The sequence below is a fragment of the Pocillopora damicornis genome, chromosome 11, assembly GCF_964200805.1.
Source record: "Pocillopora damicornis chromosome 11, jaPocDami1.2, whole genome shotgun sequence".
NCBI lineage: Eukaryota > Metazoa > Cnidaria > Anthozoa > Scleractinia > Pocilloporidae > Pocillopora > Pocillopora damicornis.
In genome coordinates this window covers 10,398,058-10,422,566 of record NC_142680.1, presented here as the reverse complement: position 1 = coordinate 10,422,566, position 24,509 = coordinate 10,398,058, and the positions used below count along the sequence as shown (strand labels likewise).

The window sequence follows — 24,509 nt, the reverse complement described above, 5'->3', positions numbered from 1 at the left end:
TATTTGAGAGAATTGCTGCAATGATTCTCAATACGTCACCCCAAAATTACCCAATGCATCTACCACGGTTTTTTTTTTATGTAATACTGCACGAAATTAGATGCTTTATTTTACTTTTTCTAGCTAGTGTGAAAGGTCTTTCATGTTACGAAGTGTCATTTGAAATTTAATAAGTACAATTTGACCATAAGCACATAAACCAGCACTTCTTCGTGTAATCTTTAGCGATAATCTTTCCAAAACGTTATCAATATTGGCTGGCATTTGACAGGAGCTTTTGGTAAGATTTGAACCGATTGGTGATGATTTCATGCGAAGAGTGTTTAACTGCTCCATGATATCCGCTACGAACTGGGGAAACATCCCTTTGCAAAACAATCTTAGTTGATTGCAATTGAAAATTATTTCCTCTACCCCTGGTGGACATAACCTAGAATTTTACTTTTTTTTCGTCAGGAAACTTTTTTTTTTAGTTTAAAGGCTGGCAAGAGAACCGTTGAATCATCGAATGATGCATTGTGAAGCACCACCATGCTATGGCCGATACGAGTTTGTTTGGCCTGCATTTGACGAAGAGAGATCCGGGAAATCCAGGTTAATTCTCTTTTGTGAAATAATTGAAACTACAAAACTTATATTATGAAAACATTGCCCGCTAAAAGTGCATGTTTTTTTCTTTTCAGCCCCTCCGAGAATCAAGTGCTAGTTATGTCAATTTTGATAAACCTATAAGTGGACCCTAAATAAAAATTATTTACATTGAAGAAGAAAGAAAAAAAATTCAGGGTATAATTTTATGCTAGGCTTGATTGAAAATAAGGCACTACAATGCATTACTTTGTCTTTCCTATAGCTCTGTAGATAATCAATCCCTTCAAAATTGTCTATCAGAGCTAACAAACTAAAGAAGAGGCTAATAAAAAGCTAACAAGCAAAAAATAATTTTACCTCTAGGAGGATGAAAAGATTTTGCTCAAACGACGAGCTGTCCACTGGCACGAAATCATCATATTCTTACAATTTTTACCCGGTTTTTAAGATGCTCAACTTTAGACACTGAAATCTGAAATGGAGTTAAGGAATTTTTAAGTGTACAAATAACACCAGTATGTGTCATTAAACAGTCACTCATAATTTTGCAGAGACTTTTAATCAACATTGCATGACATCTCCCCGGGAATTAAAAATTCCTTTGTTAGCTCGTTGCTGAAAACGTCTGTGTGTGGGGTTTATTTAATTGTTCAGTGTTCAAAGTCAATGAACTTGAGAATTTTCTTTCTTTATAAATCATACCCTTCATTGTTTGCCTTGAATTATACTTCCTGTTTTAAATAAATTTTGTTATTTCCCGTAGGGGCCAGCACCGAAATCTTTCATAGGAAGCTAACAAACGTTGGGCTCTCTATTCCATGACATCCATTCTGCCGTGCCTTGCAACAGAGTGCGGGAAGCTGAAAAAATACCTTTGTGAGCTCATTGCTGAAAACGTCTGTGTGTGGGGGTTTATTTAATTGTTCAGTGTCCAAAGTCAATGAACTTGAGAATTTTCTTTCTTTATAAACCATATCCTCCATTGTTTGCATTGAATTATACTTCCCTTTTTGAGAACATTCGGTTATTTCCCGTAGGGGCCGGCACCGAAATCTTGGGCATACGTATGTGTCAAGGATTCAGCGATTGTAAATTATAAGCTTGAGACAGCAGAAGGATGGAGATCCTTTTCAAAGGTAACCCCAGAGGAGATTAAATGCGGGAAACCAGATTGATATCTGTAATTATAGTATTCCGGTTGAACCGAGATGGAGCCGAAGTATTTGCTTCTTGCAGTTTTGGTATTCTAAGTTTGTTATGCAAGAATTTTAAGCATTATTATGAGCATTTTTAAAACCGGAAAAGGAAAGAGGGAAATAATTGAAGAAATAGTAAGTTGTTGGTACTCTAAGTAAGTTTGACAACGTAGGTAATCGGAGTGCAATTCCTCGTGGGTGACGAAAAGTTTTGCTTCGCATCACATCCGTGACAAAACTTACAACGTCAACGTTGTTTTAAAACATACGTGAGCGTAGATAACTTGCGTATTATTGTTGGGAAAGGAAATTTAGTCATGTCAAAATGTAATTATCATGATTACATGCCAATAAAAGGTTTGAAAACAATGTTAGTATTGTAAGGAATGTGCGGTATTCCGCTGGATAAGAAGAGGACGTGGTCAAAGATGCCTTGTAAATCAAGGCAGCCCTGAAAATCTTGGCCCACAAAGTCGATGTCACCTTTTGGAGTAAAAATTGAATGAATTCTTGTGATTTTCTGTCTTTCCTCAGACCCTCTGTATGAGTCTCGGTTATATTGATAAGGGAAAAATTGTAATGAATGGTGCAGACTTTCTCCATTTGTTTTGTGGTTCTACTGAGAGGTTCACCGAAACAACACCTGAAATCATTTTCTCGCTTTTATTCAGTTTTCATGGGAAGCTGATGAGCGTTGGGCTCTCTATTCCATGACATCCATTCTGTTCTGTCTTGTATCGGAGAGCAGGAAGTTTGTGAAATAGGATAGAAGCAAGTTACGGGACGTGGAGGACGGGAGAGGAATAGACAGGAACTGGGAGAGAAACGCTGCAGAATTGGTTGGGGGAAGTGGGAGACTTCCCCCCCCCCTGCCTCTTCACTTCATTAATTATTGAGGTCTTAGACATCTTAAATATTTTGTCATCACGCACTTGAGGTTATGTTTCTGATCATAGACCTGTAAAAGAACAGACATGTGAGAACTTTTACCTGCTATCTTGCGTCACAAATCTCTAACACTGCGTGTCTATTGCTATTATAACTGTTTTGATCTTGAGATAACAGGACTCTAATCCACGTAAACTGCATATCGTCTGGAGAAATCATCTAAGTTATGTGTTTGCGATAGGAGCGAATCCTCATTTCACCCTCATCCTCAAAATTTTGATCCCTTTATAACACTAGAAAGGATCGCTTAAATTACTGAGTGTGGAGAATAAAATCCAAACACAACTCAGAGCGAGTGAGTCGAAACTCGCGACATTAATCTTACATGGAAACAGTGACTTGTGATTCAGACAGCATATTAGAGCATCTTTTAACCGCAGAGAATGTCTGATTTGGGGTAACGGTGCTGGCATGGTAAACAAATCATGTAAACTGTTAACACGTTCGTGAAAATACTTTATTAAGGCTTTCTTGAGCTTCGTGATTCAATTTTTTACCTTAATTCTAATAAAGCTGTAAGTATTCTGAAGGCTTTAACTTAAGTTGAAGGAGACTCGCTTTGTTCAAGGATTCGACTTTTCTTGCGGGCGAAGAGTCTTCGTGCCGCAGCGTAAAAGAGATATCTCTCCATGGTGAATGTCAATTGACACACAGATAATTCCATAAGGAGTGGAACAATTTTCAGAAATTCAAGTGGTAAATATACGAGGAAAAAAATGTGCGACTTACATAAGGTTCCAAATGGACCATTTTTACAAGTGCGTTCAATTGAAGACGCATTTGCTCGTATCTGATATAGGAGTTGGTTGTCTTTAACTCTTGTTTTCCTTCTGTAAACCTGAAAATCCACTTTTTCTTCCTTAGATTGTCGAGAGGTTAGACGATTATTGCTCAGATGCGAGTTCCTTCTCCAAATTTTTGAAAATTGAGTGCAGCTTTCTCTTTTCCGATGAAATCCAGTATCCTTGGGAGCTTGTGCGAACACGCGCGCGAGGACCACGCGTAAGAAGTTGACTCTTGCTTTCATGCAGCTCAAGTTCGCTTCTTACTTGAGCAACGAAGAGAACTTCGATGCTTCTTATCTATGTCTTTTCGCGCGTTGTATAAGTTTTAACTAACTCGAAGTGAGCTAAACAACTTTTTCTTACACAAACCGTGTCCTGATTCATACGTCAACGGTTGAGAGTGTAACGTCATCCACGTAGGTGCGCGTAAAACACGAATTGATTCGATTTTCTAATTTAATTGGACTTTTTGTTTCTTCTTTCCCCGCACTGAGTTCAAAATCATTTTATTTGTCATCCAATTGATCTCTTTTTGCGGTTATCGAAAATATAAGTTGTTTAGTTCAAAATGACGTAAATTTTTGTACGTTTGATGCGACATATGGATGAGTGGGAGTCAAAAAGAAAGGCTTCGAGAATACCCTCCTCCCGCCAAGGGAGACCGGGGGTGTCAGTTTCAATAAACACACTCTGCCAACCGTATCACATCCGTTCGTCTCCACTTCCTAAAGTTTTTAACTCTTTTCTTAATTACACTCATGATCGATACTTTCAAACCCATGGAATGACAGAAATAAGCATTTTTTAGCGTTGTTGGGTCGATGCTCCAGCGATTTTCAAATCACAGATGGTAGAACAATGTTCTTATGTTGTTTGTTCCTTTATCCCTATTCAAATCACAAAAAATCCATTGGATATCAAACTGATCTATTTTGGTCCAAATATGAAAGGAATTAAGTTTAAAATGACGTTGTTCCAGTTCTAAGTTTGGAACAACCGCATTTGTGTGGGAGTCGGTGAGTTAAAAAGTTTGCTTCTAGAATAGCATTGTTGACAAGAAAAGTACTTAGACCGTGTCAAATCGGTTTGTAATTACCAGTTTTTCTAAACCAAAACAATGGCAAAAGTACACAGTTTTAACGTGTTTAAAACTGCTCATCGCTGAAAATCCTCCGCATATGCCTATATTATTGAGTAAGGTTCAGTTTTCACTTTCCATTTTTCTCTTTCAAGGCATAAAGCACCTTCATTAAGCATTCAAATTGGCCTATTGATCTAAACACAAATTAATTGAATTGACGATAAGACATTACTTTTGTTCCGAATCGAAACAATAGAATTACCATAACTTGAGAACTTGAATGTTTCTGGTTATGGTGGCTACACGCCCTCAGTAAGTATTAATAGACTAACCCCTCTCTTTTAATGATATAAACAATCCTTTCTCCGTGATCTACTACAAAATATCATGATACTGATTTTTCAAGTTCCACAGACAGCTGATTGAATATATTAATTTGACCCCTCGCTAAGCCGTGGAATGCGTCACTTGGTCTGTAAGAAGTCTGGGCAACCCACATAGTCACGTGATCCGAAAAGGGGTTTTCTGGGTGTAGGTTTATTGGTGAAGCTCACTTCTCCCTTGCGCTTATCTCGAGAGGTTCACAGCTTTAGTTGGATAGTCGGACCGAGGGAATTTCGAGGTACGTACATACTGCACGACTAATGCAGTACCTTTTCTTATTTCTCTTTTCTGAACTTCAGCCTTAAAGATTAGTACTAGTTTAATTTTGGTGAGCTGAACCTGCAGGAAAAAAGGGGAATTTTGGAATTGCAGGAAAAGCCTAAACCATCCCCATCCCTGACACGTCATACATTTAATTGAGTGATTGAAAAACCATCTGTTAGTTAATCCTGGGTGTTTAAATGACTAATTTTGATTTTCTCTTTGTCAAAAGGGAAATAAAGACCGAAGAAAAGACCCACTGTGGAGTAAGCCACGATTTTCTTGGTTTTTCGAGATTTTCGCCGCCGTGAAAGAGGTACGTAAGAAGTTTATCTTTGATTGTCGCCATTTCTCCTGTTATGCAACCTGTTTGAAGTTTTCCTCATTCGATTTCAAAGCATTGCGCTAGTGTTAGGCATCCAAATTACACTCTGGACAATCTCTCATTTTGAAAAAATTCTTTTTAATTTTTCCATTCAAAGACGAGGGGAGACTATGGTGAAACAGACAATGGCTAGATCACTGATCGTTTGGGCGTTGTTGCTGTTATTGCATAACGCAAGCTCGATTCAAGAAGGTAGGCTTCCTTTCACAGTTTAGAGCAATTTTAAAGTAATTATGGATGACATTGGTTTTGCTTCTTTTGCTTTGTGATTTACCAAGATTTATTTCATACTTAAAGCAGTCGCCATTTGGTCACTCTCGTTTTCCGACTTCATCTAGTTTGGGTATCTTTTCTATGAATTCTCTCTTGATCCCCTGAGTTAGTTCCTTTCTTGTGATTCGTGGCTGCAGCTTTTTGGGTTTGGTGTTATGACATTTGATCGAAATACGCCCTATTTATCGTGTTTTTAAGATGTAAATGTAATATTTTAATTTTCTCTTGGCTTTAAGTACTTTTGAATCTCAGCTCGCAACTGATATTGCTAACATTTTCAGGTGAGGCAAAGGATATCAGCCATCAACTCACCCGCCCTGAACGAGTAGACGGTAGACGTGAGAAACAAGACCTCTCAACTTCGGAAAAGGTTGTTTTCGTTCAATTTCACGTTATTCTTTTTGGTTCTTTACTCGTACTTTGGATGCACTTTTGACTGTGATGCAAGTGATCCATTCAGCCCACTATTTAACAAAAAATATTATGCATTGACATAACAATAACATTGGACAACTGATCTTTATAGAGACATTTAGATGAATAATAATTTCGTGTTACGTTGTTGTAGGGAGGTCACGTGGATGATGCCTCTTATCGATTGACTGCTTTTGACAAGGACTGGACCCTAGATGTTAAACGAAACAAGTATGTTTGTTGACCAACCTATGTTACGTTTTTTCACTGAATCAGACTCTTGAAATAAATAAGTAAGAAGGAGACGAATAGTAATTTATTTTGTTATTCTATTTTCATGCTATTAACAAGATCTATGGTTACAAGATCGTTGAAATTTACTCGCCTATTCGTGTATTTGTTCGCTAGTTGTTATTTTCTTTTGTCCTTTATTTCATTTCTTATGTCATCGTTTGGCTCACTCATTTCATCATTTTACATAATATTATACCTATTTATTTCTTTGTTTTCTCTTTTCATTCACTTACGGTCCCATTATGTTCTTAGGTGTGGATCTGATTCATGTATATTAATATATCAACATGTCTCATTATTTTGCTTCTCCTTTAGAGAACTAATTCCTTCATCATTCGCCGTTCGCACGTTCGAAAATGATGGATCAGAGGTCATACAAGAGGTAGGTATAAGTTATAGAACATACTAGAAAACACAAGGTTGATCATACAGTCGTAAACGTTTGCTTCCATGTGCAAATCGCGTCAGAGGCTTTTTTGGACGAAAGCTTTTTCTACAAATAAAAATACAAAACACATTCCTCATAATAACACCAAGTAGTTGGGTTCTGCATCTCTGTCTCTTTTGCTGGTTGAACATCTGAAAATATCGATGCTTACCATCGCTCTGATTCCGAAGGTAGCTAACGGCAATTTATGGTATAAATGCCAATGCAATCTCTCTCTCTGCCAGTTGATTAAATATCGATAACATCAATCTCTATCTACATTAGCAAATGTGTTAAACTTTTGGTGGTGATCCGTCAATTTAAAGGTGAGTATTAAGCTTTATATAAAAGACATTAGCATGCTTGAAAAAAATACGAATTTCAGATAAGAGGGTGGGGTGGGAGAGGAGTGAAGGCCATCCAACATTATGTTCATCGTATGCATTTCTCTCTCAGGATGATAACGATCATTGTCACTATCAAGGCATCATACGTGGAATGAAAGATTCCCGCGTTGTTCTGAATACCTGTAATGGGTTGAGGTGAGGTTTTATTGCTGATTTACTCTATAACGCATTTCAAGTTTTTTTTAAGTTAGATGCTATGTACATTTTAGAAACGTGAAGACAAAAAGCTCGTAATAGCAAACAGGATACTAGTCCATGGAGTTTATACTTTATAAGAAGCGTGGAGAAAAGGCATGACTTCTTATCTTGATTTGTTTCATTTACTGCAAGCAGCCTGAGAGTAAAGAAACAAGGAATTGACAATGTTATATTGTGTCGGTTGCTAATGCATACACCATGGAGCTTTTCAGTCGCGTGTTTTAAAACCATCGTCAAAGCAACTAAAACAGCTGATAAAGGTCAACATCACTTTAAGCCAACGAGAACGCAAAGTAGAAATAAGTACACTGTTTGAGGCGTCGAAAAACGTGAATGAATAACTCACTTTCAATCACACATCGTTGAAAGGAAAACCCAATGAAATGCTGAATTGCTTCCGTATTAATTGAAAATTTCTTGATATGGAAATGAGAAATATCAATGTTGTTTTTTCAGAGGCATGATAGGTGATGGCCATGAAACGTTTTATATTATACCTGAGACTGGACACGAGGCAAGTTTAACTAAAATACAAATCGTAACATCAGTAGAATGTAGATAAAGTGTACAAGAATTTTCATCACTTCACCTTCCTATACACAACATTATGAAAATTCTCATTGTTTGTATTGTTTTTGGCCAATGCCGATTGCTATTTTCACGCTAGATCTCTGTAGTAACTTAAGTTTTTATTCAAGTGAATCGTGTCGCTCAAAATATGCTTTCCTTTTACCTCGTTTTCTTTAAAATCGTTATTGTATCAAATTTCAGGGAAATGGAATTCACAGAGTCAGTAGAGCCGAAGAAGACGAGTCCCAAGATATCTTCCATAAGTGTGGTAAATCATTTCATTGCGAAAACATAACATTCAATCGGTGCGCCTTTTTTTTGCTTCAAAACTTCTTTTAAAAGGTTTCATATGTTGTTGTTTGCTATTTGAAGAAGTTTACTGCCTCAAAAAAATTCCCAACAGATGCTGTACTTATTTGTGATGTCATGTTTATAGCGGTTGGTACGTTTGATACTCACCATTTTTTCTTTCTTCAGGAAACGACGACATTCAAGCAGACTCCAATTCCTTAAACGAAACTTTTGGGCCAATTGCGAAGGTAGGTGGTCACTATTTAGACAACGAGATATATAAATAAATAAATAAACAAACAAATTATTAAATGGCGAAATAGGTAAAACGCAAGTTTGTATGACATCTTAGGTGAGAAAATGAAGTAAGCTTCTAGTCATGAAATTGAGAATATACCAGGGTTGTCAAAATCAATGACAAGTGTTGAAGAGTTAAATTTTCAGTTCGGGATCAGAAATGGAAGCTCAAGTTTGGCAGATCGTTATGATCAAGGTATTATGAACAGCGAAATGGCAAAAGCCGTGAGGCGATATAGAAAAAAAAAAGACGAAAGAGAAAAAAAACATGTAGATTAGCGTATAATTAAGTAATACTTTCTCAATCTTACACTCTCTGACTTCAATGACCAACCCTACTTTGGTTAGCTAAAAATAAGAAAAAATACCGAAACTTTTTTATAGTTAATAACTATAATTATTTATCTTTAGAACTGAAATTGATAAACTAATAAACTTAGCAAAAGTAAAAACAAATTTTCATCACTACTCTAAACAACCGTGTTTGATTATCTTGGTTTAGATCCAGGAGAGACGTAAGATATCAGGTCATATTGATGAGTTCTACAAGAAATATCTGACGACTGATGAGACGCGATACACCGAAATTTTCATTTGTGTTGACAATGAAATGGTAAGTACTGTTTATCACAACAGATCAATGCTTTGCTTCTTAGGCTGATTATCAGATCAACTGCTCTTATCCTCGCCTTTACCTTCAATTTTACCTAGATTTAGTTATGAAGCCAAACTCCCTCACTCACCCAATCAATACAGTCTAATCTTAGACAATTAAATTTGTAGATTAAAACTTGGATCAACCGCGTAATCCCTGCCTACCCTACTGGGTTTCTGTCTCTCCTTAAAGGCGCGTTAGTTTCTTCTGTTCCTATATCTGGGAAATAAGGCAAAGGATGAAATTTTGTTCTTCAGGTACACCTCAAAATCTTTCGATGACCAGGTTGACGTTAGTTTGTTTGTTTGTTTGTTTTTCCAAGGGTTATTAGAGTTCGCGAACTCAAAAATGTTCTGATAATTGACCTAAAACTTGAATTTTCCCCACAATGATCATGTTATCTGCTTTCAACAGTACCAGAAATATAACAGGGATAAAAATGTCATCAAAGATCGAGTCATAACATTAGTGAACACTGTTGATGCGGTAAGTTGTCTTTGGAGCTTTACTCTAGCTTTTCTTCTTTTAAACCATTTCTTTAATCATCTGTTATCAGAAGGAAAAGAAAAAAGTGCTTAACTTAGTCGGTTAAAATCAACGAAAAATAAGTAAGTCATTGGGCAGTTTTGTTTAGAGGTGCTTGACCTTTACAGAAAATACGTATTTCGAAGGAAAACATCAGATTTTGGCTGGAAATGTCTACGAAGACACGAACATGATGTACATAAAGTATACCGTTGGCATTGAATGCAAAGTTTCAATTTCTTTCAAGGTATTTAAAACAAAGCTGAACTTACAACAAATCACAACGCTTTCAGTGACGTGAATTAAGACAGCTATTTGATTTCTCTTTCCCAAGATCGCTTTAGTAATTCTCCTTACTGTGTGCTATGCAATTCTTGTGATGTTAGTTCGGAGACTTTGGTAATGAATCAATGTATAATGCTATGATTGATATTTCTCTTTATTCTCATAACTTGTTTGCTTGATGATTGATTGATATTGTGTTGATGGTGTAAGGAGAAGTTTTGCCTTGGTCACTCTTAAAAGACATGGTGCATCAGAATGTAATGGTGACTCTGAATGCCCTGTGTCAGAATTTCAAAATTTTCCAGGATGGGATCACGATTTTTAACTCATTCAACCAGTTGAGATGGATTGTGCAATTTGTGAAGTTGAACTGCATTTAAAGTAGTTTGACCATTTAAACTTCTTTAACCATTTAAGATAGATTGTAAAATTTGTGAAGTTAAACTGTCCTCGCTTGCGGGTGATCAAGGTTCAGGATGAAGTCGTACCATAGTCGTATTTATATTTCGTGCTAGTTTTCTTATCCGTTATATCCCCAGGGGGGGGGGGGGGTGGGTACCTCCTGAACCCCTTTCCCAGATCCACCCTGTCTTTGTATAGATTAACCCTTTAAATCCCAGAGATGACCAAAAACGAAACTGTCCCTATATAATCAATGCATTTTTCAAGCAAGAAAGAATAACTCCACTAATTTTTTGTTATGACTTGATTTTGTTGTCGATAAGTACACAGTCACAACGCAATTCTTCTTATTGCTTAGATTTCCCTAATGGTGCTGAACATATCAAAAGTTAATAGAGGATGAATTAATTATTTACCAACTAAATATCTTTTGATTTTTTGTCTCTTGTAAAGATCTATCAGCGAATCAACATCAGGATAGTTCTGAAGTACTTGGAAATCTGGACAAACAGAGATCCTTTCGGGCGTGTGAGAAATGCAGGGAGTGAATTACGCAATTTCAGGGCCTATCGAAATAAACATTTGGTGAAAAGGTTCCCTCATGACAACGCTCTTTTACTAAGGTAAAATTTTTCATCCTAACGAAAGTTTTTTTTCACATTTCCCAACTCAAAAATGTCTTCCGATTAGAGGAGAAACCTTTTAAAAGAGTAAAATCCTCTGAAAACCACCAGGAATCTCAAAAGATCGATTTGGGGTGGTTTGAGTTACAGCACATGATCTAGAACATAGTGTCCTTCACCTCAAAAAAATATTCTTCTCAGTTAACCCTCTATCATCCAATGTCGCTTGATTGCCAAGAAGAACGAAAACTTCCGTGTCTTGCAGCTGTGTGGTAGATCATTAATTTGTTTTGAAACTTATCGGAGATCAATGTAATACTACGCATATACTATACTACCCTACGGGGCTCAGAAAAAAAGCCGAGCAACGCGCAAAATGTCCATGGGTATTGAACAAGAAATATTTATCGCGGAAAATGGTAAACAGTAGACAGCAAAAGTTCGCTTTTTGTCGTTGGCCGGTCTCGTGAACTTTGCTTTATACCTCAGTCGTCGAGGAAAATAAGTTTTCCAGGTTTATCTCGCTTATTTTTTTAAATTTTTTTTTCAGTCACAAAGGTTGGCCCCCGAATATTGCTGGTCTAGCATGGGTCAATTCGATGTGTGGCGGAAATTCAAACTCTATCAACGCCGTAAGTTATGCGAAGAAATATGAATTGCATTGTTTTTGCCTGACTATGTCCTGAGATCCTTTAGAATAATCTCGCCCATCTCAACGCCAATCTCGATCAAACAGGGGCAAAAGAAGTACTAGTCATGATTTGATCCCCGCCGTTTTCCCGCGCTTCAGACAAATTGCTTTTTTGACTTTGCTTTCCCATTGGTCCCCTGTGATCTTTCCCTTTTTCTGATTGGCTGTCGTAATTACGATATGTTTGGATTTACAGCACTCAAACGAAATACCACCTAAAGTGGCGTGGGCTCTGGCTTTTTCTAAGCCAAAATTACGCTGGTAGGGGCATGCTCAAACGTAGTATAAAGAGATTTCTTACCCATCCTAGAATTTAAAGGTCGACATATGGTTAATGATAAATATCTTTTTCGTAGTGGTCTTATAGCAGTAGTGTTGGTCCTTATGTAACTGTTGCTCATGAGTTGGGTCACAACTTTGGGTTCAATCATGATACTGGTAAGAATTGTGAAACTTTTGAAATCAAATTCATTTTTTCTCGATTATCTTGACAAAAGAGAGCTTTTTCTAATCGCAAATAGTTGTAGAATGATCTTAGCTTAGAGTTGCGTATGAAAATAGTTATGACAACATGAAAATGCACACGATACCTACAGGGTCTAGTGTCAGATGAGGAGGCAGAAATATAACTTTTAGATTTTAACCTAAATTTGTTTGTGTTTTACACAAATCTAATCAAACCCTTTTAAAAGTATTTATACAGATTCTCGCAATATCCAGAAAGAAATTTTGACTCGATTTTTTCGATTTTTTTTTAACTATTTTACAGTCCTTAGCTACTAATTTTGTTAAATTGTTCATCTTACCAGTTATTATTGTTATTTTTTTCTAATTTACACAACCTTTCGTCTAAATGCAGGGACCTGCAAGTGTTTAACTTCACGAGGCTGTTTCATGGGAGGTACCAGGTAGGTCATTCTCTGAAACATCTGGCAATGAGATACACTTAAATTACTCGGTGTGACCGATTGGTTAGGGTGCTGGACTTGAAATATGGTGGTCCTAGGTTCAAGTCCTCTAACCACCATTTGCTGGATTTGTTCTCGGTCGCCACGAGTTCAACTCCTCAGCTGCGCTGTGTAAATAACCAACTGGTCTGCCCCCTGCCAGTTGGGATTTTCAAGCACTTTATGTTTACTCCAGTCATTATAAAGTACTATTGGATGGCGATAGAAATAGCGCTCCATATAAAGAGTGTGTTATTATTATAACTCAGTTTCACCTTAATAATACCGTCAATTTTTATTGCGATTTGTTGTATTGTCATAGCATTCAATGATAATGAAAGTAAACCACTCTTTCTTTCTTCCACGGAGTGCTAATGTTGAGTTATTCGACAAAACATCATACAGAAACTCAGTCAGTAAAATACTATTGAATACAAATAAAATCTTACAAAAAAATTGGACGAAAGCAGAGGAGCAATTAAAGTGCAAGACGAAATCTATCGTAGATGTATGTTTTTCTTGAGTAGGTGATGTGTACATATCTGCTACATTTACAATCATTTATTGAAATTCCCCCAATATTGATTTCAGGTCTCGACTTCCAGGATTTTCGGATTGCAGCCTTAAATCGCTTCAAAAGGTCAATGACGCATGCTTGTACAACGTACCAACCTACAAGGTAACCATAACAAACCAGAGAAAGGGGAGGGGGGGATATTTTGGATGATAATTTATACTAAGATTGTCGGCCTTTTAAGGAGTTCCTTCATTCCTTCATTAAAAGGGTAACCTTGAAGAACTTTTTAAAACGGCTCTGCAACCTAGCAAAGTAACCCAGGTAACTTCCTGGAATAGTGATGCAAACTTTATTCTGGAACAGCCCTAAAAATTTCGACAAAATAAAGGTATCCCCTATGTAACGGAGTCCTTTCATACAAGGAACTCATTTTCCAAGCAAAATTTGGTTAGCCTTAGGATAGTACTTAAGGGCTTAAATGTAGAAAATTTTGATGCAATTGTCACAAACATGGGTATGGCAAATAGTATGTCAGAAAATATGTTATTTGAAATTCTCATTTTTGATCACTGATTCGGTTTCGATTTTGGTTAAAAATATGCACTTCAGTAGCTAGAAGAACATCTTGAGGCTGTTGGTTCGTTTGATTTTCCTTTAGGCCTACAACAGTTATTGTGGAAATGGCATACGCGAGAAAGGAGAGGAGTGCGACTGCGGTACCCCTGAGGTTTGTAAAGTTGCATGAATGGCAAATAATAGAGTCGACCATAAGGGGATTTCTCATTAATATTTTAATCTCCTCAGATGTGCCAGGCCAAAGATCCTTGCTGTGTACCCCACAACTGTGTCCTTAAAAAGGAATCACAGTGCAGTGACTTACATCACTCATGCTGCAAGAACTGCCAGGTAACAAAATAATCAATAATCCCTTCAACATTACGGGCTCATGAAACTGAGAAGCGTTGAGCGTTGGATGAAATTTAAAGAAGGATTATAGACATTGAACTGACAACAGCTGCTGTGGGAAAGTGCCCTTTTAAGTAGAATATTGGTCTGGATTTTATATTCTTTTTTTCTGGTATTCCCTCAATTCCAGCTCACGTGCAAGGGCTTTTCTTTACTTGATTATCATCCACAAGTCAAAACATTATCTACTTTTTTCGATTATGAATGAAAATACGATAACACAGGCGCACCTGTACGGTTAGACAGCAAACGTACTTTATATTTTTAGGGTATACTTGCGGAAGGAAATAAAAAACTACACCATAGGAAGAAATAACGTTATTTAAGTTGCCTAAAAGATCAATTTTCTCGCTATAAATGCGTGGTATAGGATCCAAAATAGTTATAACAGATAAATCAAAGTGTTTCATCATTGAAACTTATGGTTCTTTGTGCTTTACGCGATCTAATGGCGTATTCTGACTCTCGTTTAGTTTAAGAAACGAGGAACGTTATGTCGTGGAGTCCAAACTGATTGTGATGTTCCAGAATATTGCACTGGTTCCTCAAGAGACGTAAGCAAATAGAGAATTTGACTCAGAAATTATTGTGTCATAAAAACCACCGAGTAGTAGCTATCAAGTGTGAGGTTGTAAAAATATGTTATTGCACTTTGTTATGTCAAAAATAAAACGAACACACGGCGCCAGAAATGGTCAGAATGTTAGCTGCTAAATTTATGTGCATAACTTTATCAATTCACCTGCCGAGATTACCACCAGCCGTGTGTGTGAATTTTTAAATCACAATACTTGTACACTAGCGTAGGGGTCAGTGTCTTAGTGTATCACTCATGTCTAACATAGCTTGGGTTTTAATATCGATAAAAGAATTGTTACTTTAGATTACTTCAAGAGCAAACCCCAATGTTGCTTAATTGCCAAGTTTAAGAAGCTTCACAGTTGATCACTCTTACTCTTTCAGTGTCCTGAGGATACTTACATCATTAATGGATATCCATGCAGCCAGGCGAAAACCGTACGTTTCTCATGATCAGAGAGAGAGAGCATGTTACATAGTTCAAAACGTTTTTCACTTTTACAGAAGTGCCACTAAGTTCTGCCTCTAAATATTATTAATTTACCACTAATGCGCATATCTAGGTGACCAGCACTCATTTCAAACGAAGAATACTACCTACTGCTCGTCATATACCTTTCATTTTGTGTTAATCTCGTCGGTCTTCGATGTGATTCGTTTCCTCTGCAATTTTTCTTTTCGTTTCCTTATTTCCACGATAATGGTTTGGAAAAAAACCAAGTAATTCATAGCATGAAAAAACAAATTTACATTCTTTGTTTTTTTCCTTTTAAATCCGTGTACATCTAACTCGCTTGACTATAAGCCGGTGAGCACCGCTGAGTCTGTGTACTCCTGTCTGCAATTTGGGTTGTGAAGAAAAATTTTGCCACCTACGAGTTACATTCTAATTTCTTTGAAGAAAGTCCTTGTGTCAATCATTGATTTTTTTCTGAAATTATTTGAAGGTTATACATGGAAACACTAACTTCTATGGTGTGGTCGCAAGGGACTTGAACCCTATGGTCAACGCTCGATATCTTCGTATCAATCCTCAATACTGGAATGGCTGGCCTTGTCTAAGGACCGACTTCATGGGATGTTCTGCGGATGAAGGTAATGGTATGCTACAATTCTACTCAACACTGTTGTATATATACCAGACACTTGTGGTCATTGTGCCATGACGTGTTCTGTAAACCATGAAGATCAACAGTGCAATGTCTTATGAGTTGAAGTAGGAAGACTGAAGATGGCGCAAACATGGGTCCCCAAGTCAAATAACCATTCTGTTTTAACATGTTTCTTTATGTTCGTTTTGACAGTAAGGTCAACTGCCCCTTCACCGATAAAGTCATACAACCTTGACTTTTGTCTGACTCCATCAAGCAAGAGTTGTTCCCCACGTGACAACGACCCCATCATATTTGTAACCGGTAGCAGGTGCTCAGAGAGACATTTTCAATTCACGCGTGGCAAAGACGGATTGTTACGCCACGCTTGCAGTGGGAAATTGGTCTGTCCCGAAAATGGCGGGACGCATAATGGTGCGAAGATTGTTGTCAGCAGGACTTGTAAAGTTGCAGACTCGAAATTTCTACGAGTCGTAAGTAAGTCCAAAGAAATTTATATTACCTCTTAATTGTCCAGCTCTCGAACTGATAATGCATTCAACAATCAAAGAGGTACATATATTCACCTTATTAATAAATTGGAAAAGATATATTTGGATCGTAGGGTAACGTGGTTTCCATCAATGTTCGTGTTTCTTGGGGTCACAGTTCTGTTGGTTTCGTACCCAGGAAGGGGGAGGCTGGAGGAATCCTTACGAAAATTGTATTGGGTGTTTGCCAGAGTGGAATTAAAATCGTGATTCTCATTTCGCTTCCCAGTTTAAGACAAAAAGTTTTAAGACAGTTTTATAAACAGTTGCCTCGTGTACGGCTACAGAACTCAGGTTTCCAACATTTTATAAAATCCCTAGAAATGGTCACTTTCCACGCAAATTTTCACCGCTTATCAACCTGAAGGTATTTCAATTAAACTTCATTTGGTTTTTTTCTTTTTTCTGATGGCTAGTTCTTTTGTTTTTTTGTTTACTTAATAGGGCGATCTTTAAAGCACGCCAAATCTGGCAGATGTATCCATACCTCTGGAGCCTGGCCAGGAAACGGGAGACAGATGGTACTGTGGTCTGGATGCGAAGAGCAAAGGCTACAACTGTTTTTCGGGAAACAGGGTACAATTGTTTGCCACTTATCACACCTTTTAGGTATAAGTTCGAGAAAAGCGGTGGCCTCGTGTTTAATACGACGGTATATAGAAAAGGTCCTCTTTCAAGCCCTGGGTGGGCCCTCTTTTGCTGTGTGGGAGAGATACTGGTCCTTCTTGGCGCCTTACACCCTATCCATAGCATCCAATTTTTTTCAAGAACTTAAATTCGAGTTAAGAAAATTGGTATATACTTTCCTTTCAATATAGTACATAGTTATAAATCATATACTTATAGATTGTGTGGAGCCACTTGGAATGCAGAACGGTGAAATCAAAGACCGCCAGATTACTGCTTCCTCAGTGAGAGCTGAGGAATTCGCCAAGTATGCAAGGCTGAAAGCAAAAAAATACTGGTGTGCCAAAGCCAAAAGCAAAACCGAATATCTACAAGTTGATCTGGGAAAGGTACGTTTTGATAGTAGATAAGAATAGTCGGATAGTTTGTGAACAATACAAAAACAGAATATAAGGAAAGATAGTAAGAAGCTTACTCAGCACAAGCGCCTTAGTAAATTAAATTTATTGCCCTTTACAATATCGTAAGGAAACTCACGATTTAGTTCTTGTTTAAACGTTTTGAGGATATATATATATATAATTTAGTTCATTTTGGACTTTGTATCGTTTCGTTCCTGCAACAAGTCTGAGAAATGTTGATATACGAATACTTCTTTTCCCTTTTCGAAGAAAAGAAACTTTTAAGAATTCATTTTTCATCCCAGTTCGTCGCTCAAGGAATGAACTACCTCTTAACATTAACTAGAGAGTCTGAGATAGACTTGTGCATTGCAATGTAATTCGCAAGTTGTACTTAAGATTGAAGAACTCCCCATTACCCGATTTATACTAAGACGTCATTCATTATTCAAAAGCAGCCAAGTGTAATCGATTGTCAAAACTCAAAGGTGAAAGCTTTACATAAAGTGTTACCTGTCTTCTATCCAGTTAATCTTCCGGAAAAAAAATGTAGTGTTGCTTCAGTTGTAACGGGTTATAAATTGAATTCGTTATATGTGACCCACGATCATTTCAGAGTCATGTCCTACGACGCCACCTCTCGCCCACAGAGCTACCTTAACAAAACTGATCATCCTTAAACATTTTTAACTTAGCTGTTTCATTAATGTATGGTCTTTTCTATATTGCCTTTTCGTCTTTTTAAAATTATAGGTTAAAACCGTCAGTAAAATCTTGATGCAAGGACGTGGAAACTGGTACGACTGGGTGACCGGCTTCTTCTTACACTACAGTTCTGATGGCCGGCGGTGGAAAACGTATGCTCAGAGTGGTGACGAAAAAAAATCCGATGTAAGCTAAGGATGTTGTAATCACTCACAATCAGTTGTCTTTCTATTTCTAAAAACCGCTCTCATTTTCTTTCCTATCTCAGTCTTTCTGTTACCTTGGAAAGTGCAGCGAAACTCTTGACACTCAGTGTAAGGACTTATGGGGAGCTAGTAAGTAAATGTGCCCATTTTTTTTCTTCTTTTATGTTATCTAGCGTTTTGATACCACACTAGTTGCCTTTACTTCAATTTATCAAATATTGTTTAAGTATTTGTATGTTATCTACAATCCTTTTAAGTTGCCAATTCAATTTTTCTTTCCTAAATAAAGGTGTCTTTCTTCGAGGTACATGAATTATTTCAAACATGACGTTTTTTAGTTAAATACTAAAATAGACGACACTACATATACACGCGATAGGAGCTAGACCAAAAACCCTCCAATAAGAAAATTTGGATGCTAAAAACCTCTGAGTTCAATTATTATTAATTGACGTCTTTCTGCGCTCCGACGGGGGGCTAACTCTCGAAACGTCAGCTTTAGAAACTCTCTACCGGTAGCCAATTTACAGTATCAACTCAGTCGATAAAAACGAATTACCTTGTTTTAACCTTAACGACGCAGTACCACTGTTTCTACAAAAAAATACCCTCCTTACTCATTTAATACTAACTCGATCTATTGCAGCCGCCAAAAACGCTGACCAAGGATGCTATGACAAGCTGAACACTGAGGCTAGAGGATATGGTACATGTGATCCAAACACCAAAAAGAGATGTGCTGCAAGGTACATGACATTCTTTTTAGTCAGCTTATCAAGTGTACTTTACAAACTACAAAAAGAGCGCTTGATAAACAGCCAGAAGAAGATGACATAACTCTTTGTTTTACATATTGAAGCATCTTAAGGTTTTAGTAAAAAAGCGATTTCGTTTCATGAGCAAAAAAGAAAAGTGATAAGAAAATGTCGGATTCAACCATTAACAAGAGTCTTCAAGCTCGACCTATGAAGGATTTCATTTAAGTCCTTTTAACTGGTAAATAGAGTTTCTTACGTTCTGTGTAAGGAGGTGTTTTAAGTACTTAGCTCAACAGCAACTAATCAATATATTTTCTCTAAGCGATGTTTTATGCGGCCAGCTACAATGTGAAGCGGACGAAAGCAGAAAAAAACCTGTTGTTGACTATGGACGAGCCAGAGACAAAAAAATAATTTTGCCTTCCGGGAAAAAATGCAAGTTAGTATTACTTTCTTTTTGTTCCTCTGAGAAAAAGGGGTCAACATATAAAATGCCTATCGTAAGCTCGTAAGCTAGATAATAAGGAAGAGTTTCAAAACGCGAGACTCGTGGTATTTGACTTTGACTTTGCAATTTGACTTTTAGGAATTTCTTTTTTCGAGTAAATCCATATTTAAACTTCCATTAGATGCCTTCTGTTCAATTCCCTTGCCTGTCTTTGGAAACGAAACCATTACAACTAACGATTGACAAAAAAAACTGTTTTATCTCTCTTGGATCATATTTTCAAGTAATGCTAAAACACGTAGTCAAATGCGGTTTTACTTCACACAGTGCTGTACAACTGAAAGGTGGTGACAGTATTGGACTGGGAATGGTAAGAGATGGAACGAAATGTGGACGCAATAAGGTAGGATACCATTGCCCTCTTTTTAATACCCTTCCCGGATTCGTCCTGTCATGCAGGCTATTAATTAATATCCAAGCACAATCTCAAACACTTAGAACGTTCCTGTTTCATAAATACAAAGCCGTTTGGCAAAAAAGCCGACCCCTGTCATACTCCGTGTTTGCCCCGCTACATCTCACATTAGGAAACATTTTTCTATACAATCAATTCATCGTAAGAAGAGTATGGAAGAACGTCAACCATTAGGTCACAAGAGTTCTAGTTAGAGGAGTTCCATGTTAAAAAAATTGCTATGAACATGGAGAATATAATTTTAGAAAAATAAGTTCTGGGTTAATACTTGGTAAAGAGTACTTTCGGTGTCCTTCTAAGAACAAATGTGAGTCTGTTATCTCATGTCCATCCAACCTCCGCACTATTCCACCTCTCCACAATACGCTGTCTGTCTATATAAATACACTGTGAACCCTCTTTCCGGGTTATCATGTTTACCTTGGTCCTAAAGTTTACTCCTGTCTATGTCTGTTTAAGATGTGTATCAATAACAAGTGCCAGTCACTAAGTTCTCTCAATCTGGTTGGCAAGTGTCCAGTGGTCGGCAACAAAGAGTGTGCGGGAAGAGGGGTAAGTAATTCTTAATGTTGAGTTCGTGAGAAGCATAAAAAAAGGAGCTAATATTTCCAGGTTTTGCTGGGAAATTCTACGTATTTAAAGGTTTACACCATCGTGCAAGGGAAATTCAATTTTTGTTCCCAGTTAACTGTATGTAATTTGCATGGAATGAAAAGCTATCAGAAAAAAACAATAATCATGTGGATTCTCAACGAACTGATATTTGTTATTGACTCGGGCATCATTCGCAGAAATTTTTCTGTTTCTGACTTGGAAGCTCTGTTAATAAGAGCTTGCCTAGTTAAGTTATTGACATAAGATATTAAGATGTCTCTTTGAGAAGTGAGCTCAATGTGATTGAATGAAAAGCAGTGCAATGTGAATTCGAATGTATAAGTGTAACTTGAATCAAGAAATTTCACTGGTCATAAAGAATTTTCTCACTCAAATTTTAATCATTACAAAATGTTTCTAGGTCTGCACTAATAAAAAGGTTTGCCACTGCCAAGGAGGATTTAATCCCAGAAACGGTTGTACGTCAGGTGAGAGTCCAGGGTTTTTTCTATGATATTCAGATTTTCTTTTCTTAGTGAGAGATATCTGCTAATATCTCTTGCGCTTCGAACTTCCTTGTGCAGAACTGACTCCACGTGACGGAGCCTGGGGTGAGTGGTCCCCTGGTTTTATTTATATGACCCAGATCTCAGATAGGGTGTAAAGCAGATGGAAGAAAAGCAATTTGACATTTTAAATCATATCAATATTCAAATGAGCAAGTGAAACTACAGAGAAAGACGCGACGCTTCCAAACATGATTGTCATCAAGCGTCGCCATCCCCAAAATCCGACCGAGCAGATTGTTATCTCTAAAAGGCCAGTTTTCACCTATTATAGAGTCGTGATTCTTATATATTGGAATCTTTGAATTCAATTTGTTACCATTTGCGTGCAGCCACTAAAATTTGGTAGACTGTCCATATGCGAAAAACTCATCAAACCGATAAAGCCAAGATTTTCCTAAAAAAAAGTTATGATTTAGTGCTGTATTTGGCAAAACAAACAAACCCAGTCTGATTATTCAGAAGACTACACTTGAACTGAATTCTCTATAAAATCAAAGCTGTAAGGTAATGGCAACAACAAATTGCAAGTATTGGGCATCGAATGGTCATTGCAAAAAGTCTGCTCCCTACATGTCTAAGAAGTGCCGTAAGAGTTGCAACCTTTGTCAAGGTATTATGACCACTCAATAAAAACTTTAAAATAGAGAAACCAAAAGTTGAAACATTCTGATAATGTCTGATTGCTGTAATATTTGATTTTGATATGACATATGATTGCTGTAATATTTGATTGTGATATGACATATGGTACAGTAGCTATAATTTTATGGGCCCAACCCACAACCCCGAGTTGATTACCTCCGGAAACGCTCAGTCTGTCAAACCTGTCTCTTATTAATAACACAAAACTTTGAAAGTGTTACAATAACTGAAGCAGAGTTGTATTTATTTGGCCGATGAAAAGCGAGAGAAGGAAATTCACGCTATTTTCTATAGAATATCTCTACAGGCTGCCTCTTGTTCGAAAAATATGAGAAGGCTAAATAAATAACTAAATTACTTTTTTTTTCATCATTAAATGGTCTTTCTTCTTGTTAAAACAGAGGAAGGAGGAAAACAAGGGGGAGGCGAAGAAGAAGGTAAATCAGGTTTGGTTTTAATTACAATTTCTTTCTTATGGCTAAATTTTGACTTTTATCGTATACCTCACAAATAACCAATTTCTTTTAGTTATCAGTTTCCTGTTTGATCGATATTTTCTGTGTAATTTTGTTTTGTAGACTATAAACCTACCTATGGTAGAAGGTTAAATAAATAAGTTAATTTTTTGGCTGTTAAATTGTCTTTCTTCCCGTTAAAACAGAGGAAGGAGGAAAAGGAGAGGGAGGCGAAGAAGAAGGAAGTTCAGGTTTTGTTTTGTTTATAATTTCTTTTTTATTGTTTTATCGTATGCCTCACAAAAAGTTAAGGTAATAATAATCCAGCCTCTGGATTAGGTCTGCTTAAGTCTGCTCACTACATGTCTAAGAACTGCCTTAAGAATTGTAACCTTTGTCAAGGTATTATAACCACTCAATGAAAACTCTACAATAGAATAAACAAAAGTTTAAAAATTTTGATTATGTTTGATTGCAGTAAAACTTTATTGTGATATGAGATATGGTACAATAACTATGACTTGACGAGTGTAACTAACATCAAACTAACCTCACTAGAATATTATAGCAGACAGTAAGGAGAACTACAAATGAGATCTTGAAAGTGAAGGGGTACAAGTGAAACTATTTTCTCCCTTGGAAACAGGTGAAGAGGAATACGAATACTCAGGAGGAGGAGAATTTGAAGATGGGGAAGACGATACAAACGAAAAAGACAATGAGAAAGAAGAAGAATATGAAGAGGACGAAAAAGGCGAAAACGAGAAGAAAAAGATCTCGAAGAAGACTTAGAAATGTCCTTTGCTAAAAAGTAAACATTTCTGCTTTATCATCACTCTAACTGATAAGCATCAACGTTTGAACTCTTCTCGTTGGAAACTTTTATTCAAGAAGCTAATCAAATGATGTTTAGAACAAGCTTTAGTCTTATTTATCCTACAGTATGTTAGAATTTATTGTTGTATCGTGTAATCTTGACTTTTTTTGTGATGTAATCTGCTCCGCTTCAGTAGCTAAAAATGAAGTGCAAAAGATTTAAACATTTTTGGGGTTATATCTTTACTGGTATTCAGGGCTATATCTTGCCTGTAATCTTGGTATAGGGTTGGAAACTTTTCTTCAAGAAGCTCATCAACTGAAGTTTTAGAAACAAGTTTTAGTCTTATTTATCCAATAGTGTATTAGAATTTATTGTTGTATCGTGTAATCATGACTTTTTTTGTGATGTAATCTGCTCCGCTTCAGTAGCCAAGGCTGTAGTGCAAAAGCTTTAAACATTTTGGGGGTTATATCTTTACTAGAATTCAGGGTTACATCTTGACTGTAATTTAAGTGTAGTCTTGGTAATAAAACCTATATTCGACAATATTTCTACGTAAGTTGCTCCCCCGAGGATTTTCAATAATTAGAAAATATCCCGACCGAAGCTCGACCCGCAAGCGTTCCTCAGGAAAAGGCCTGATTTTCTCAAAGGAAAAGGTGACTTGATTTGCAGTTGTTGTAGAAGAAACAGACTGAGGATTACAACATCTTTTCAAACTTGGAACCCATTCATTCTCCTCTAGATTTTCCTGTTCAATATAAATGTCTCTATCTAACTCGGGTGTTCCCCTGTTGTTTAGTTTACGTGCAACATGGAATATCACCTAGGGTAAAACAGTCTTGTCACCATTAACAGAACAGCTCTCGCAGTCGCTGTGATATGGACGGTTTCTCCTCCATTGCGAAAGTGTGGCAAGCGCCAGCTTTGTATCTAGCCCTCGCTCTTATCATAGCGTTTTGTCTTGTTATCAATTTCTTTGCGTATTTTAAAGTTTATAGAGTAGTTATTCGACATCAGGTACAAAGTCACTCCCAGATGCAAGTTATGTCTGCCAATGCAGATCACGCTGGGATGCCCTTCAAACATCTCAGAAGATCTGCCATGACCATATTTTATGTGTACTGTCTTTTCCTATTTTGTTACCTTCCCTACATTGCAACACTTGTCGCTGG

The 24,509-nt window shown here is 37.0% G+C and overlaps 1 protein-coding gene across 1 annotated transcript; it reads left to right on the top strand.

Annotated features, from left to right (window-relative positions):
• The first annotated feature begins 5,756 nt into the window (after positions 1-5,756).
• LOC113684487 (zinc metalloproteinase-disintegrin-like atrase-A) lies at positions 5,757-23,882 on the top strand. Its single transcript, XM_089186330.1, has 34 exons — positions 5,757-5,823; positions 6,186-6,274; positions 6,473-6,549; positions 6,928-6,994; positions 7,496-7,581; positions 8,101-8,158; positions 8,416-8,482; positions 8,692-8,753; positions 9,305-9,415; positions 9,872-9,943; positions 11,123-11,292; positions 11,843-11,924; positions 12,340-12,421; positions 12,843-12,891; positions 13,522-13,609; positions 14,106-14,174; positions 14,252-14,353; positions 14,887-14,967; positions 15,377-15,430; positions 15,940-16,087; positions 16,297-16,581; positions 17,079-17,210; positions 17,481-17,650; positions 18,416-18,553; positions 18,636-18,702; positions 19,220-19,319; positions 19,654-19,770; positions 20,107-20,182; positions 20,714-20,806; positions 21,270-21,336; positions 21,433-21,506; positions 22,461-22,496; positions 22,721-22,765; positions 23,161-23,882. Exons 1-34 carry the CDS (start codon positions 5,757-5,759, stop codon positions 23,320-23,322), a joined length of 3,243 nt encoding a protein of 1,080 aa, XP_089042456.1. The 3' UTR covers positions 23,323-23,882.
• The last annotated feature ends 627 nt before the right edge of the window (positions 23,883-24,509 follow it).

Coding starts and splice junctions, on each gene's coding strand:
- LOC113684487 (XM_089186330.1), top strand. CDS start 5,757: ATGGCTAGATCACTGATCGTTTGGGCGTTGTTGCTGTTATTGCATAAC. Junction 16,088..16,296: donor GGGATGTTCTGCGGATGAAG/GTAATGGTATGC, acceptor TCGTTTTGACAG/TAAGGTCAACTGCCCCTTCA. Junction 22,766..23,160: donor CGAAGAAGAAGGAAGTTCAG/GTTTTGTTTTGT, acceptor CCTTGGAAACAG/GTGAAGAGGAATACGAATAC.